At 32.8% G+C, this 17459-nt stretch overlaps 1 protein-coding gene across 1 annotated transcript in view; it reads right to left on the bottom strand.

Annotated features, from left to right (window-relative positions):
- Positions 1-10: 10 nt before the first annotated feature.
- The window catches only part of SLC25A36 (solute carrier family 25 (pyrimidine nucleotide carrier), member 36), a 34304-nt gene continuing 16855 nt past the window's right edge, over positions 11-17459 (bottom strand). Inside the window, exons 2-6 of the mRNA XM_012663476.1 lie at positions 16959-17036; positions 13187-13287; positions 5330-5396; positions 2566-2855; positions 11-391 (exon numbers count right to left, since the gene is read on the bottom strand). Of these exons, the coding sequence (XP_012518930.1) occupies positions 198-391; positions 2566-2855; positions 5330-5396; positions 13187-13287; positions 16959-17036 (730 nt within the window). The 3' untranslated portion in view covers positions 11-197. The remainder of the gene's footprint in view (positions 392-2565; positions 2856-5329; positions 5397-13186; positions 13288-16958; positions 17037-17459) is intronic.

Raw genomic sequence — 17459 nt, 5'->3', positions numbered from 1 at the left:
CGAGGTTTTATTCACATTACTGAAAGACCAAGTAATGTGGTATGATTACTTTAATTCTTACAACCAAACTTCCACTTAAGCACAGTTATGTGTTCCCAAACTATTTTTCTTCTGTCCACCAGGCTGGCTTTGATACTCCATGGTCCACTGTAATCTTTTGGTCTTCCCTCTTTGTAGTACAGCAGCCCTATGTGCTACTATCCATTGAGTAGGTAGACCACCAATTCATAGGTGGCCATCATGATGGCTGTGTTTGGAATCTGTCTCACCAGATGAGTTGTTAGACCACGGTAAAGAGATCCATAACCTTCTTCTTGAACAACCAAAGACAGTGTCTGAAAGAAAGATCTATATTTTGTTCCCTCTTCACGTAGTCTTGTTCTTATAACTTCTGTTTAGGAAAGAAATAAAATCATTTAATTTAAACATTACTGGTGTCTTTATACCCTCTTACTTATACAGAGCACATCCTATTAGTCTCTAAGGGTAAGCTCACATAAGGAGTGACTTTTAATGTGTAGCTTATTGAAACCAGTCACATTATGGTAACACCAAACTACTATAGCCAAAATCATGTACGCTAATTAGAAGACGTCACAGGTCTTGAATGTGAAAAAACAAAAGAAAGTATCAGCTGTACACTAGATAAACAGATACAAGGGAGAGCAGATATGATAGGGAGAAAAAGGTAAAGAAGCAGGTAAGGGAGTATAGGTGGTTATCACAAATGCATGTAAAAAGATTATAGTGAGAAACAAGCAGAAAACATTTTTTAAAAAGTATACAATAAAAAGAAAAAATAGAATGATTAATCTACTCACAATGACCCACATATACCAATGTGAAAACATGTGGACAAAGAAGCAAACTTAAGAACAAAATCTTAAGTTTTTAAGAGCTGAATGGACTTTAGAGATTAGTTAGTCCAATTTTTCTTCACTTTAAAAGGTGAGAAATTGAGGCAACTGAGAGGTTCTAGCCAGTTGGGAGAAGGCTGGGACAAGAATTCAGAGCTTCCTATTTTAAGAATGTGCCTGCTCTTTCTACATTCATTATTTTTCAAATTTTTTTCAACAAATTATTCCTGATGGGCCTGGGGAAAATAATCTAAAGCAGCCCACAGCAATTGTAAATATTTATTTGAAAGGTCTTGTCCTGTCATAAAGATTCATGCCATTTATACATTTAACTCCAAAATATCCTGTTTACAATTATACCTCTTCTTGTAATGACTTCATTTCATCTAAAGGGACAGACTGCTTCAGCCCCAAAACTCTTCCCTTTACACTTTAGCAGGCTACCATTCTAATCCATTCATAGGAAGCCAGAACCTCGACAATGTTGCTAATACTGTCTTATTTTGTTTTCTTTCACAGAAATCGGGAACTTCCCTCAGGAAACCGTGTAAGTTCACAATGCAACTTGGTTAAAGGGTTTCATAAATAACATAAATACACATTTCCTAGCCCAGTTTCATTTTTCTAGATGTGATATACAAGGGAGAATGTAAATGTTAATCAGTGAACCAAAATGAAGCACTTAGATTTCAAAACAAAGAAAAAAACCCAAAACATCAAAAGAAATCTTAAACACACCCAAAATCAAAGGCTACATTTAAATAACAACAACAAAAGCTATCAAACACTTCAGTGTGCTACTTGTAATCCTAGCACTTTGGGAGGCTGAGATGGAAGGATCACTTGAGGCTAAGAGTTTGAGAATCAGCCTGGGCAATATAGTGAGACCTTGTCTCTACAAAAAATTTTTAAAAAATTAGCCAGGCATGATGGCACACATCTGTAGTCCCAGCTACTCAGGAGGCTAGGCAGGAGGACCTCTTGAGCCCAGGAATTTGAGACTGCAGTGAGCTATGATTACAACACTGCACTCTAGCCCAGGCAACAGAGTGAGATCCTGTCTTAAAAAAAGAAAATAAAAATTTCAGCATGTGGCAGACAAATTTTTAAATGACTTATTTAGCTATTAATAAAGTAGACTAATATTGCAAAATTTAAAGGCATGCCAACATGAAGTAATATAAAATAGCTTGGTCTTTGGGATTACTGACTTCAATTCAAATCTGGGCTTCATCACGGAGTAGCTATGTGACCTTGGGCAAGTTACTTGTGTCCCATTTGAAGATGAGCACAATTCTGGTTATGTTCTAGCATAACAGGGAAGATAAGTACTTTAGAGGATTTTTATGTAGTTAGCAATAATGTATGTAAAGTATCAACCACAGCACCTATATACGTACTGTTTTCAAAAATTAGAAACTTGCCCAAAGGTCAGCTAGCCGGGGAAAGTGTGGCTGGAATTTGACTATCTGACTTCAGAGATCATGCCCAGTCACCACCATGCAACTTGATAGCCTATACCAACTTATTACTACAGCCTTATGTTACTTAACCAGATTTAATCCCATTATGAGCTCCTAAGAAATGTTATTTTGTTATATCAGGATGCAATAAAATTATAAATGCTCTAATTAAGTTTGTTATTGCCTGGGTGGGAGATATTTCTGATTTAATAGATTATCACTCAAATAAACTCAAGTCTTCTTACCATGTGGATATGCTATCGTTGTGGCACAAGTTTTTGACGTGGCAGCTGCTAGCATCATTCCCACAAAATCTGATGCTTCTTTCACAGACTCGTCTTCATTTTCCATTGTAGCAGCAATTTTATATTCCAGTAGTTTTTGCTTTATACTTTCATATATAACGAAATGGATTACAGTCTCTGATATGCCAGCATATGAAGCAGACATGCCCCTATAAAATCCTCTAAGTCCATCAGTCTGATACACTTTACGAACACATTCAAAAGCACCCATTCGCTTTTCCCCACGGTTCCTGAAAAGCAAAAAGAAAAGATCTTACTGACATAAATAAAGGAGTGTAATTAAAGTTTTTAATTAAAGTAAATCAAATACAGTAAAAATATGTCACTCTACTAAGGAATGGTCTTCTTTAACTCATGAAGTAAAACTGGAATTTAAAAAACCATTCCTATTTTAGATTTCCTATTCTTTTGTCCCAAATTTGTCATATTGAATGGGTAACATGTAACTAGTTTATTTTACTGAATGCAAAATGCGCTATATTCAATCTTCAGTTTCGCATTCTCACTGGGGTTCATGTAGTAGGGATAAGCAACAAAATCTTTTAGGAATTATACACTCTGCAGCTCAAAATAAAAATAAAACAAAGTAAACAAAACTCTCACATCTTATTAATTTCAGTAAGTTGAATTTCCTCTGCATTTAATAACACAAAAACAATGACTGGGATGCTAATGATGATAGTATATCATAAAGCAAGGAATATGTATGACTGATTAAATTTCTGTGCACCTGAGGGGTTTCTCTTTCAACCCCACCCAGATCCTCCCCAAGAAGTGACAGGTGAACGTAACTCAAATTCCCTTTGATTATTTAAAGGCAATGGCCTATTAGTATCCCCAGTGAATAGTGAATGCAAATCTGTGCAGTTAGCAAGTATTTATTCAGTACTGTACCCAAGACAATTTCCTTAGTGCTACGCAAGGGGGCAGCACCTACTCTTATCGAGTATGAGATCTGTTACATATGTATATAATTTTGAGTTTGTAACAGTATTTATTACCTCACACTATGATTTCCCCAATAGAACCTTATCTGTAAAAAATGGGTTTAAACGCTACCTGTAGAGAAAGTAATAGAAAATTTATCTATTTATAAATTATACCTATGTCTGACAGAAAATATAACCAAAACTAAAACACCCACCTAATAACCTATAAATTCTGCCAGTTTTATGAACTAATGATTGTCTTTAGCTGTCAAATACCTTATTTAGATGAATGATCCATGTAACCTACTGTAACTAGTTTCTACCACTAGAGATCCTTCTTTACACAAAGTTAAAAGAGATCTAAGGCTGGAAGGGTGACATGCAGATATATCAGCCCTATTCTTCATCTCTTATGTTGTGTTTTAGAATCCTCAAGTCAACTTTTCACTATTACTTTATCCTTATCCCATTCCCCACCCCTATAAGCCTAAAATTGTGCTAGCTATGTTACAGTTGTAAATGGAAGGAAAGGATATTAAAGAGTTTTAAGCCATCCTTTCCTGGATTCCCTACAGAGCAGCCCTGTAACGCAGTAAAACATAACTCTGGTAGTTTACAATAATAGTATAATGTGGACTGGCATCTCACACTTTTTAACCCTTGGGGTTAAGTCTTAGCTATGATTACTTTTCAGATATTTGGCTTTAAGAAATAAACTCTGAGCTTTGCTACGACACTTAAGATTTCACTAAAAGGGCTAATCCAGATGAAACAATTAAGGCATTTCTTTTCAAGTTTCCAAATAGCATCTAGTTCAACACAACAGAACATGGAAAACAAATATTTAGGCAGGCAAAATTAACGGTTAATGATTGGTTAGATCAGTTTTATTTATAGCCTATAGGATATAACACTACTTTCCAATCCCCTCAAAATAAAAACAGTGGAAGTATGCTATACACAAAACCTACTCCAGACTGCAAGTCTAAAATAGTTCAAAACTATTAACATTATTATAACACACCAGACAGGATCATCTATCTCAATACTTAAAAATATTACTTTTCCCCATTCTCCATTCTAAAGCCAACAGGAAATGAGATAGCAAGACCCTCAGCTGCACTGCTTCTGGCCTCCCAGTTCCTAGGACACCAAAGGCCATATAATTAGGACCTCCGGGGTCTGCACTGTTTCCTCTGCTTATAATGGACTCAAAAAAAAGCCATTACTTGATTATTGCACTGAAAATTGGTCTCTACTGTTTCCTGGTATATCTCTGAGTCTAGAACATAGCAGTATCGGCTCAATATAGATTTGCTGAATGAATGAATCTTGCTATTGTAAAGTGGTCAGTGGTAACAGATGAAGTCTATGCATATATAAAAGTTATTTCCCAGCCCAGGATTCTCTGTACATAAGGTCACTAGCTTTGAGCAACGATCCTCAAAGATTCAGTCTAGACTAGTTGACCGTGTGGCTTATTTAGCCAATTGTAAGCACTTATGTAGAAAAGTATTACTTTTTGGGCGGGGTCAAAATACCCTTTTTGTTTTTTATAAAATACAACACATAATACACTTTCTTCACCTATCACTTTTGCTTCTGATGGCAGACCCAAGTTTCAAAACAAAACAGTAAAAAAACAAACAAATCCAGCAACAAAAGTAGAGAAAAACAGCGTTAGACAGCTGACATTAAAATCTTACTAACATAAATTTATAAAAATAAATCAGTTAAACCCACTTAACCAATTTTATTTTAAGAAATTAACATACCTTGCATCAAGCTGTAACCGAGTTTTTATAAGCCAAATGGGGTTGGTTGCCGTGATTGCGGTAAAACCTAAACAAACATTTTTAAAATGAACTCTGGTAAAAATGAAGAACACACTATTAAGGTTTTTAAAATTATATGAATCTACATTAAAGAAAATATATAAATATTTAAACTATTAATGTATGCTTTACTCTTTCATTTTACAAATCCATATAATCATGAACATTTGTCTTTACTTGCAATCTACATCAATTCTCAAATTCTGACCTTAACTAAAAGATTGTTTTAAGAGCAAAATCCAATTGTATATAAATTGCTTTCCCAACCTATTTACAATATCCTCTAGGGTGCTCTCTGTCTAAGCTGAATACAGAAACCTATTTCTACAGACAAACAGAAATTTTGTGTATTCTAGAGCTAAAAAAGCATGTACTCTACGACAGCTACTTGGGGTCTGATTAGCATCACAAATCACTATATTCAAAATTGATTCTACATAAATGCCAATTACTAATATTTTGATCTTTAGTTGACTGTATAACAGAAAAGACTATTGTTTGACCCCACAAATACTTTCTATAAACATACTTACTAATACTGTTAAAATAATGGTATCACAGAGGTAAGGTCTGTTAGGGTTAATAGTCATCTATTTAAACACAGACAAAAACTCAAAGGTTCAAAAAGTTACAAATTAGAACTTTCCTCCTACTTTTACAGACATGAAACAAAGAAACTAGGGATAGAAGGTAGCTCTAGTTGACTTTAAAACTGAAGTACTATGTACTAACTATTAGTGTGGAAGGGTGGTCACCTAAGATGGTTCATTCCAGGTAGTAAATTAAGATCTAACTGGAATAGTATGTTTCTAGGCTAGTGCTAATCTTTCACTTGCCATCTTCCTAGGTTTGGAAAAATAGCACACAAAATGCAATCTTGATGATGGGCACTTAAAAAGATTGCTTCATCTACACAAAACGGGGTTTTAATATATTGCTTTTACATTTAAGATCAGTTACACTAAATTCATAGAACTACTTACATCAAGCTGCATTGATTCAATTGGTCTTTAAATCCAATGAAAACTTACAGGCAGAAATGTCTAAGGATCTTAACTGTTTTAATATTTCCTATCACACACTAGCAGGTCAAGCACATTATTTTTAACAAGGTGAATTATAAACAGCACACTTGATATGAGTAAAATACAACAGAAAGGCTGTAATGTACTTAAGAATAATATGCTTTTTAAATTAATATATAGTGCAGAACCAATCATAAACCTTCTTGACTTTCAAAAATAGTATGGGTATTTCTATATAAGCAAAATAATTTTACTGAATTGTTTACAAAGCTGAATTTGGTCTTACAAGGTTCTTTTCCCTTCTGTGATGTCAGATAATTAGCTACCTCAAATTTTACTCCCTTTATCCCCTGTTTTAATGCTGTAGAAATAGCCAGATGTTAATTGGATGCTCCAATTAAATCTACTTAGCAAGATAAATAGTATCCTTACTAATTTTAGTGCTAGAATGGGACCAATTTGGGAAGCATCAGCAGGTACTGAAAATAATAAATATTTAAAGTGTTGAACAGGTTGCCAGGAACATCTTTTTAAGTAAGAGGTTCTTTTCATGCATATATTCTTGGTAAAAGGAAAGAAAATAAAAACATGAAAACTATTAGACCAGTTTAAATATTTTTCTTGTATGGCCTGGCTTAACTGAGAACAAAGATACAAAGTATTTTTTTTCTTCTTTTGAACCTCATTTTTCTAAGTGAAAAAGTGAAACTACAGATATCCAAATTATATCTTAAAGCAACCAGACATTAATATTCTGGTCAAACTCCAATTTAATGATTATTATTTTTCCAAACTTAAATATTTGTATTCGCTAAATGTCTGTGCAGCAAGATGAAGGGTTTATTATTGAAAAGCTGCTAAGCAGCATAAACCAATGATATATCTTGCATTACTTGCAATGGTTTTTATTAATCATTCTGTAGAAATCATAAGTTAAGCAAAACTCTTTACTTTTTAATTAATCTTGAAAACTTAAAAAAAACTTGGAATCCTTCTATCAAATTTTTTTTTTTTTAAGAGATAGGGTCTTGCTGTGTTGCCCAGGCTAGAGTGCAGCGGCATCATCATAGCTCCCTGTAACCTCCAATTCCTGGGCTCAAGGGATCTTCCTGCCTGCCTCAACCTCCTGAACAGCTAAGACTACTGTGCACCACCACGCCTGGCTAACTTTTAATTTTTTTTTGTAGAGATAGGGTCTCACTATGTTGCCTAGGCTGGTCTCAAAGTCCTTGCCTCGAGTGATCCTCCCACCTTGACCTCCCAAAGTGCTGGGATTATAGGTGTGAGTGACCACATCCTGCCCCTTATATACCAAACTTTTTTAAAAAACAGCTTATCTTAGGTAAAAATTCTCATTCAATTTATTATACTTTATTTGAAAAGAAGATGAACACTGAAGTTTTTCTTTAACAAAAATTATATTTCTAAAAAGTAAAAACTCAGTAGTAAAGTTTTTGCCCATAATATTCTTCCAAGTCACAAAATTCTCCAATTTGAGGCTGGAAAAAACCCCATAAATATATAAAACTTTAAAATATTATAACAAATATTTATAAATGTTACTAGGAATTTTTTAAAGACCCATAAATTCTAATTTTAAACTATCATCTCTACTTATTAATAAACAATGTCAGAAAGCAAACAACAGGTATTTCTCACTTAACTAAAATTCATTTCCACGCTAAATTAACCTATGTAACAGGAGACACATTAAAATTTAGGTAAGTGAGAGAATGTTATCTTATCCCTATATAATTGCTATTATCAGTTAAGTTATGTTTACTATAGTTGTTCTGGTTCAACTCTTTCAACAATGAGAGTTAGCTCTTAATAAAGACACTAGCCTAACTACCAGCAAACCATTAGGTTAGATAAAGAAGCTAGGCATAATCCACAGGTGTTTAGCTATTGGCCTTTTACCACTTCAAACTCAGGTCCTTGAGTTTTATGCTATCACTTTCTCTTAACCAAAGACATTTTAATAAACTAAGCAGACATTTATTAAGCTAATTAAATCTATCTCTATATATAATTGATTAATCCAAGAAATGAAACAAATGGAGAGAAAAATCTTATCATTAACTTAGAATTATACATCATATGGCAATTTGAGGTTAGCCAAAGCTAAATATATCTTCCTACTACTTCTAAAACAAACACAAACATTTTGGGATTGGGTCCCCGCAATTTAGAAATGGCCTTTTTATTTCACATTTTAATTTTGTGACATTTTGATAATATGTTAATTTATATTAATATTCTGAACACCCAGTGAAACATTAAAACAATCTTAGAGTACATGTTCGTTAATAAGAATTAATATAGTTCCATAGTCAGTTAAAGCCAAATGCTAATATATTGGTCATACTGTTAGTAATGTGGCTAGTGTTTTATTAGAAAGTTTAAAAAAAATTCAAATGCAATTTTAGAAGTTTTGTTTCATCTAAGACTCCATTTGATAATGTAAACCAATTAAAAACCAGATTAACAGAAAAATTCTGCTTATAATAAACCTGCTGAAAATGTTTATTTCATTAAGTGAGTTATACCTGTAGTATTGCATTTTCAGTACTTTTCGTTTCAATTAACTTCTGTAAGAATAAAGCCCCCCTAAACTCCTAAGAAAAATGTATTAAAACAATTTTTTAAAGTAATTAAAACTAAAACAGCTAAGATCCCCTGTATTCTTGTCCTGCATTTATTTGGAAAATAATGGAATTAAGATCAATATTTTTGCAAAGAGTAGAAAGCCATGTATCAACACACGAGAGAATGGAAAGCATTGTATTAGACTTTTAAATGTGTTATGCTAAGCAAAGAGTGCTACTTTATCTAAAACTCGTAGGATGGTCTGATACCATTTATAACTATGTATATATATTGTTATCAAATTCTTTGGAGGTCAAGGCTGCTATGGCCAAGCTGAAGACCCCAGGCTTTTATTATGTGATGACTGAAAAGTACCCCATTCTTCCTTCTAGAAGGAATATTATAAAAGGATCAGAATTAAATTTTTATAAAATAATGCACACATAAATTCAGGAAATAAAAATTCATTTCCCGCCTTCTATCAATTCCACAGCTATTATAAAATCCCAGGGTGTGTTTCTTATACTAGAGGCTGCAAGAGATGCTCAGATCAGTACTCACGAGGTTTAAGTTAGTCCATATTTCTACAGGAAGTGACCTGCGGATGGGGAGCATGAGATGACACGATCTCACTCTTTTCTCGGGAGAAATGTACAGTAAATGCCTAAAATAGACACAGGCTTTTCTGTATCATAACAACAAGCAGTGACCTCATCAGAAACACGTGTACAAATTGAATCCCACTGGAAGGATTTGAGAAATATTTACTGTGAGATCTAACTTTTTGGAAAATTTTAAGTTAAAAAAAGAAAAAGAAAAGGAATATCAAAATGGACCATAATTTTTAAAATGCACCGAGTACTGAAAATCCTGCCATCTGCATCAGTTTCAGAGTCCAAATACTTACCTAAAAGAAGATCAATTTTGCCTTAAAGAAAAAATGCTAACCTTGTCAAAGGGGAATATTTAGAGGGGATTATCATTTTCCTACCATTATTATCTACTGTGGTCAAAGAGCTGAAAACACAATTTTCTATTCTTTAAAAATACGCCTTAGTAAACCTTTAAAAAAAAAAAAAAAAACCCCAACAGAATATTCAAGTAACTTCATTTTGGAGCTATTATAATTTTTTATAAAATAAAGTATATGTTGCTACAATAGTACCTTTCACCTTTTGCACTATGGCCAGTAATATTGCACATCCATATTTATGAAATATTTTGGATTATTTTCTATTTAATTTCTTGTCTTCTACAAAACAAAAAACAGGAACAATGTTTACACACAAACACAAAACATCTGTCCAACCATCAACCTGGCTGAATGAACCGCCATGGACAAATAAAATATTGTTTAAAAATATTTTATAAATGCAAGATGAAATGTTATTTAATGACTAGAAACTTAACCTTTAATAATGAACTTTAAGTCAAACAGAAAAATGTATCTTGAAAAACAGTGTATCCACTAAAACCCACTATGAATATATAAAATATTCAATGATTACATTATTGGTATTTTAAAGACTGAACAGTAGCTATATGAATAAATAATCCAATAAAAATTAGAATTCATTTCCTTTACATTTATAATGTTGTATATAAAAGTATATACATGCCAGATAAAAACTTTTAAAAATTTAGAATTACTATAAAGTAACTTAATTTTTTGTGCACATATGTGCCCAGGTATATACAGAGGGATATTCAAGATCATTTAAACAAAACACACAGGCACAGATTATCCTCAATAGCTAAGATATACTCAGTCTGACAAAGGTCATATAGGGGAAAAAGAGGCAGGAAAAACATAAACAGAGTCAATATTACTTAATTTGATTAAATATCCTCACAACTTTAAACACTTGAGTTCGCATGAATGAAATGCAAAATGAAACTGAATTGAGAGGTTACTTGGAATAATTTACTAAAGCCTTAATGTGTGTGCTACTTGGTGTGGCAAAATCTCGCAGGCATTATTGTTAATGGTATATTTTGTGCATTTTTTGATACTAAAGTGACAAGGTTAGCATTTTTTTTCCTTGAATAGCCAGTTAAACACGATTTTTCACATGATGATCTCTTAAGTACTTTGCAACCCCAAATCATATTCAGACCTATAAAAACGATCCTGAAGAAAAATCAGAACAATCTGGTCTAGATTATTATTTCAAGAATGAAGGGAGCAAAAGACTACCTTAATGAGTCTGCATTAGACCATTCAGTTTCAACAATCATATATAGTTACATATAAAAACTGCAAAGCTAAATGCTAATGCTCATGAATAGTGCAAGGAAGCTCTGAAACACAAGTCTCAGAACAATGTAACTGCAAACAAATGGAAGAACTATTTTCAAACTATACAGTAAGTGCAATAATTTACGAATAAGTATAAGACTATCGATTTACCAAAATGCAAGGAATTCAAGTTGGGAAATAGTATTGATATATAGATGAAAACAAACTACATTAACTTTGTACACACTGACAATTCTACTGAAATTCTTTGCGATGTGATATAAATATAATAATGATGATGAAATATTGAAATAAGATGTTCCAGTGGAAATTAAGACATTCTGAACCCCCAAATTTGTGATACTGAATATAAAACAAGTATCCTGAACTTAAAATGACTGTTCATCTACCTTCTCGATTTCAATTTTTTCAAAAAAGAAAAGATTAGCATTTCGATTTCCTGGGGATAAAAGCCAAAAACATAAACACTGATAATCCAGAAATATATTCTTAAAGTACCTAATAGGGTGGTTATAAGGTTTGTCATTGGCCACCAACTTTTACCTTATACTCACTCAAATTTTAAGGGGGAAATCATATATATACACATATTCAACATCTGTAAAAAATACATTAAAAAATAATTCTAGTTGTAACTAGATAATTTCTATGATACTAAATGAAAGAACTAATTTTTAAAATCCCAATCTATGTAGACCAGTCTACCCATTCCATGGATAAGGTAACAGAGGTTCATAAATTATATAACTTGCCCAAGATCTCCTTATTGGTAAATTAGAGTATTTCACTATCTTGATCTTTAAAGTTGTCCCTTCTGACTTTAAAAGTTCAATGAGTCAGTCAACAATTATTAAATATAAAAAACCTTGAAAACAACTTGTATATGCTAGATTTATTATATAGCAATGGCTATCAATCTTTCAGAAGTCAGTATTTCAAACTTAGTTAAGTATATGGTTCAAATTGATACAATTTTTTTCTAAACAGAAAGTGGTTTTAAGGCACTCATTATTAATAGCATAATCGACACTCATTTCATTGATCAATAGCTGATGAAAGCAGCTATAAAGTTTGCTTTATAAAGTCACAGCATATGTTGAAAATGTGAGATATGGGTAAATAGGCTACAAATCTTGGAAAATTGGAGAGAACTTTTTATTGAGAACCAAAGTTCATGGCTTTGTCTAACATGCATGGCAGCAAATGATTCCAGAACCAGATTGGTCAAACCAATCTCCCATAGTTTATCTTTAAGGCAGGGCAGACACCTGAGCCAAGTGGTTTTAATTCAGAATCATATATACTCATCAATGATGACAGAAGAGTTCCTGGAAACATTCCTATAGCAAGCATGTACACATAGCCAGTGTCTAAATTTCAGGTGCTATCTAGTGTGATTTATATGGAATGATACACATTTTTAAAAAGATACACATTAGAGTAACTGAGTTATTAATAATACAACACTCACAAAAATTTCAGCATTTGAGCACAGGACAAAATGAATACTTTACCAAGAACTGCCGACACATTTCAGATAGAAGCCAAAACATGCAGCAAAAAGGGAAAAGGCACTAACAGAAATTGAGGAGAGAAGAATAAATTATAGCTCCATAACTTATTTGTAGTGTAATTATGGTTGGATTCTTAAAACTATTAAAAGTGATCACTAAATCAGAGCACTACACAAGGCAGTATTAATATATTACCTACATCCTATCACTTAGACTCCTAATTACGAAAATGCCAACAGATTTTACATATACCTAATAAAATTTGTTTTATATTAATAAATGTAAAAATCATCTTTGTAGATGTTAATCAATGAAAACCATATTAATTATCTTAACTTTTCAATACAAACTTATCATAAAGTCTCTACGTTTCAGAAAGATTTTGTTTTTTAATATTATATATTCATACCTGCCATTGCAGCTGAAATCATGTGTACTTGGGTGGAATCAGGATCAAATACACCATTCAACTTTTCCTTGCAGTTTGAATAAGCAGCAAAGTATATTGCTCTAAAAATAAAGATTTAAATTTATCAAGAAACATGCTTAATTCACAGGATTTAAATGTAAACTGATCTTCATAATTTTAGAATGGAGACATCTAAAAACAAAGAGCCACATTCTCATGTAACATCGTATTAATGTACACATTATTTCCTTGAATACCCTGAAGTACTCTTTTAAAAAATTTTATTCTTTATATTTTTAGAGATGGGGTCTTACTCTGTCACCCAGGCTGGAGTGTGGTGGCGTGAACATAGCTTACTGCAGCTTTGAACTCCTGGGCTCAAGCAATTCTCCTGTCTCAGCCTTCTGAGTAGCTGGGAATACAAGCATGTACCACCACGCCTGTCTAATTTTTTGTAGAGACAGGCTGGTCTCAAACTCCTGGCCTCAAGCAATGTTCCCGCTCTGAGCTCTCAAAGGGCTGGGATTAGAGGCATGAGCCACTGCACTCAGCCCTGAAGTACTTTTTGTATTGACTCATTAAAGAAAAGACAAACTTTCTTAATGGCATCTGGGAACTTAAAAAGAAAAAATAAATTTAAAAAAATTAAAAAATTAAAAACAGACAAACTCAAATGTAAAGTTCCTGGCATCCCTTCTCAAACAGACCCCAATCTAATACTCTAACAGCTACTTAACATCTGAGTAACTGAAACAAAAAGTATTTGTATAAGATTTTGATAACTGGAAATTGCATGAATGAGTAAGGCTATATGGCTTATGCAATACTGAGCCTAAAGTAAATATACTTAACCAAGTAAAGTAAATGTGGTATAAGCATTTAACAAATATGTAATTTTTGGGTGGGGAGAAGAGGGTAGAGCTAATCCAGCTGATCAACATATATGCTAAACAATTTTGAGACACTGTAGTATATTCTAATCTATACTACACACAGTAAGTTCATAGTATCCTTAAATAGACAAAACAATTCCAACAAAAGAAATCAGACCCATGAGGCCACAATATTTTTTCCAATTAGCTGTAAACATTCGATGAAATTTAATTATTTCTCCTGTTAACTTACTGACTATGACTATGCATCCCCACCACCTCCTCATTGTTTAACTTTCCAGGCACTGAACTATTTGCTTGCTGTATGAAATATCCTGTTATTTTCCCAACAATCCTTATTATGTGTCCAATAAGGGACGGAGTAGACAAACAAGTACAAACAGGGAGAGTTTCACCATTGTGCTTTTTTAATGAGAAAGAAAAACAGGATACATGATGCCAAACTGTGAAGAGGAATAAACAATTCCTTTAGACAATTATAAGAAAAGATATCCTAATGAAAAAATGGGGATGAAATATAGACAGGCAATTCATACAAGAGATATATAAATGACAAATTGTAAGAAAGGGGGTGTGACTGTGCCAAAATTAAATAAGTGTAAATTAAAACAGTGAAAAATGATTTTTAGTCCATTTGGCAAGTACTAAAAATATGAACAGCAGCCAGTATTGGTAAAGGATGTGGATAAAGAGCAACTAATTCACTATTTGAGAATAAAAATATGGTATGTTTTTTTATAAGGTAATTTAGTAATATTCACTATTTTTAAATATCCATATGCCCTTTTAATCCAGAAATCCCACTTTTAGGTAAACATCCTAAAAATATATACTTCCTTAAGCACTCAAAAATAAAGGTTATGGTATGTTCACAGAATCATTGGTTTTAACAGTGAAAATATGGAAATAATCTAAATTTATATCAAGAGAATGCATATTAATGATGGGATAGTCATACGATAAATTAAAAAGAAACACCCCACATATTATCACAGAAAAGCTTCAAGATAAATTAGGCTAAATACTTAGTATGGTTCCATTTATGTAAATTATAATAAATGTAAGTACACATTTTTATGTATATGATAACCCCAAAGTATTACTAGAAGACTATGCACCAAATCGTTTATTAATGGTGGTTATCTGTGAGGAGAAGAGTAAGTGTGTGTGGGAAGGTGCATGGGGTAAGAGGTGATGTGTTTCAAGTGGAATGTCAAACTTTATGCTATATATTTTTTTGTTCAGTTATTATAATGTGGATGCAATTTTGGCTAACTTCTGAAGGAGAGAAAAGAGCCCATAAGAAGTTGAAACTCAATTAACAGCAAGACATGGATCTGGTACACAGTTTGGATACAGAAAGCTGGGTATGCATTTTCACTCTATGAACTCTGTACAGTTCTATCATCGAAGAAGTCAACAATCTAAGATAAAATAGTATCAGAGAAAAAACGACAAGGTAATGTTTTCAGGCCTTTTCGGTTTCTTTAACAGGGACTAGAACCATTCTATGTTTGGCTTGTCCCCTAAGCCAAAAAATGGCTTAGTTTTAGAGTTCCAGATCTTCCCCTTTCTTACTGTTAGTTCTCAAAGTTATTAGTTCCTGTATTTGTTCTTTGTCTTTTGACTTGATGCAAAAATTGACTCACAATGATCTCACTAAGAGGTCCTTTGCACCTCCACATGGTGCAATCTGCCCATCCTTTTAAATGGTTACTGATACCTGTTTGTTACACCACAGTGCTTTATCCTCATTACCTTGACTTCTATTCAGCATCTCCCTTTACTAGGCTTCCTTTACTATGGTAGGTACCTCTTACTTCCCTTCAAAGCTGCACAAATTCTCTGATTTTAAACTTCTTGTCCCTTTCTTCAACCCTGTTCTAAGTCCTGACACCCTTCTTAGCTCTTTGGTTCTACTTTTCCATCTTGTTTCTTTGAAGTTTAATTTCTAGGTAGAAAGTCAGAAAGGAGCATTAACTTTAGGTGGAGCACAAAACACAATAGCTATCAGAATAAGCAGAAAAACTGAGATACATCCTAAATACTAACACCTTTTAACCCAAGAAAACCATGTGTTTAAAATAATGCTTATTTTTCTTAGAGACAAAATTTTTCACAATGCAAGAGTTGGTTTAGTTAAATTCCCAAAAACTACCAAACACCTATTTCAAAATGTCAATAGTTCATGGGCTTAGCTCTGTGTAGATTTTCAATGCTCCCCCTCAAAATTCTTCTAACTCCTAAGGGCAGAAGAGAGTACAAGCATGCTCCCAAGAGGACCCAATATGTAGCCACTAGCTACAAGGTTATTTCCAGATTTATCTTGCGAATATTACTAACTTTATACCTCCTAGTCTAGACAATATAAAGATAAATGTTATCTTCACCATTTTCAACTTTGAATACAATACCTCTACCCCAAAAATCTCAGGTCTGTCCATAAAATTTAAAAATTTAAATCTCTTATCTATAAATACAGTGTTCCTTAAACCTCTAGCTATAACATGCCATGCTTCTTTATTTTCCCCCCAGTACAAGACTATCAATAATTTAATACAAATACTATACATTCTCTCCCTTACATTACGGAACATATCCCTTGCATTCATATTATTACTGTTAATTTCAAACAGTACTAAAATATTGCTGGTCTTCAAAATACCCAGTACCATTACCTACCACCAAGTATTACTTTATTATGTAAATTTGTTCTGATTAGCATCTGAAATCCTTTAAAAATATCAAGTATTTTAACTTCTCATAAACATTGAAAACTACATTTATAAATTTAACTGTATCTATAAATGCTTAAATACAGACACCCTGAAACAAGAAAGACTGCCATTTAATTGTTTAACTTTTTAAACTGTTTTTACCTGGAAGGGGCCACCCCCACTAAATTGGGGCCCAATCCTCTAAACAAGGAACGAGGCCCTTCTTTTTCCAAGATCACCCTGAAAGAAAAAAAAAAGTTAGAAAGAAATGTCCTTCAAAGCCTGGTAACCTTATTTACTTTGTATAACAAAATTAGAGTCTAAATCCCATGTTTGTATTATAATATGTTATGCTTCTCTGGTCAGTTTTCCTTACTTATGAAAATCTGTTTTTTCAGGACATAGTATAAATTATTGAAGACTGATAATTGATTTACTAGTGATAATTTGAAAAATAATTTTTCAGATACCTTCCTTAAAGATTAGAAGACATAATGGTATAGATTTCTACGTTTATTTTCACATGATCATGCTACTCTTATCTTCAATTTCCTCAATTTTACTATCTTTACCAGCAAATTCAATTCCCAATTAGAAATGTAATTCCTTCCTAGTTTTGAGGTCTTTTATTTATACTTAATATTGGACAACACTCTCAGTACT

This window comes from Propithecus coquereli, unplaced genomic scaffold (assembly GCF_000956105.1).
Source record: "Propithecus coquereli isolate 6110/MARCELLA unplaced genomic scaffold, Pcoq_1.0 Scaffold12, whole genome shotgun sequence".
NCBI classification, from domain to species: Eukaryota; Metazoa; Chordata; class Mammalia; order Primates; family Indriidae; genus Propithecus; species Propithecus coquereli.
This window is presented reverse-complemented; position numbering and strand designations above follow the sequence as displayed.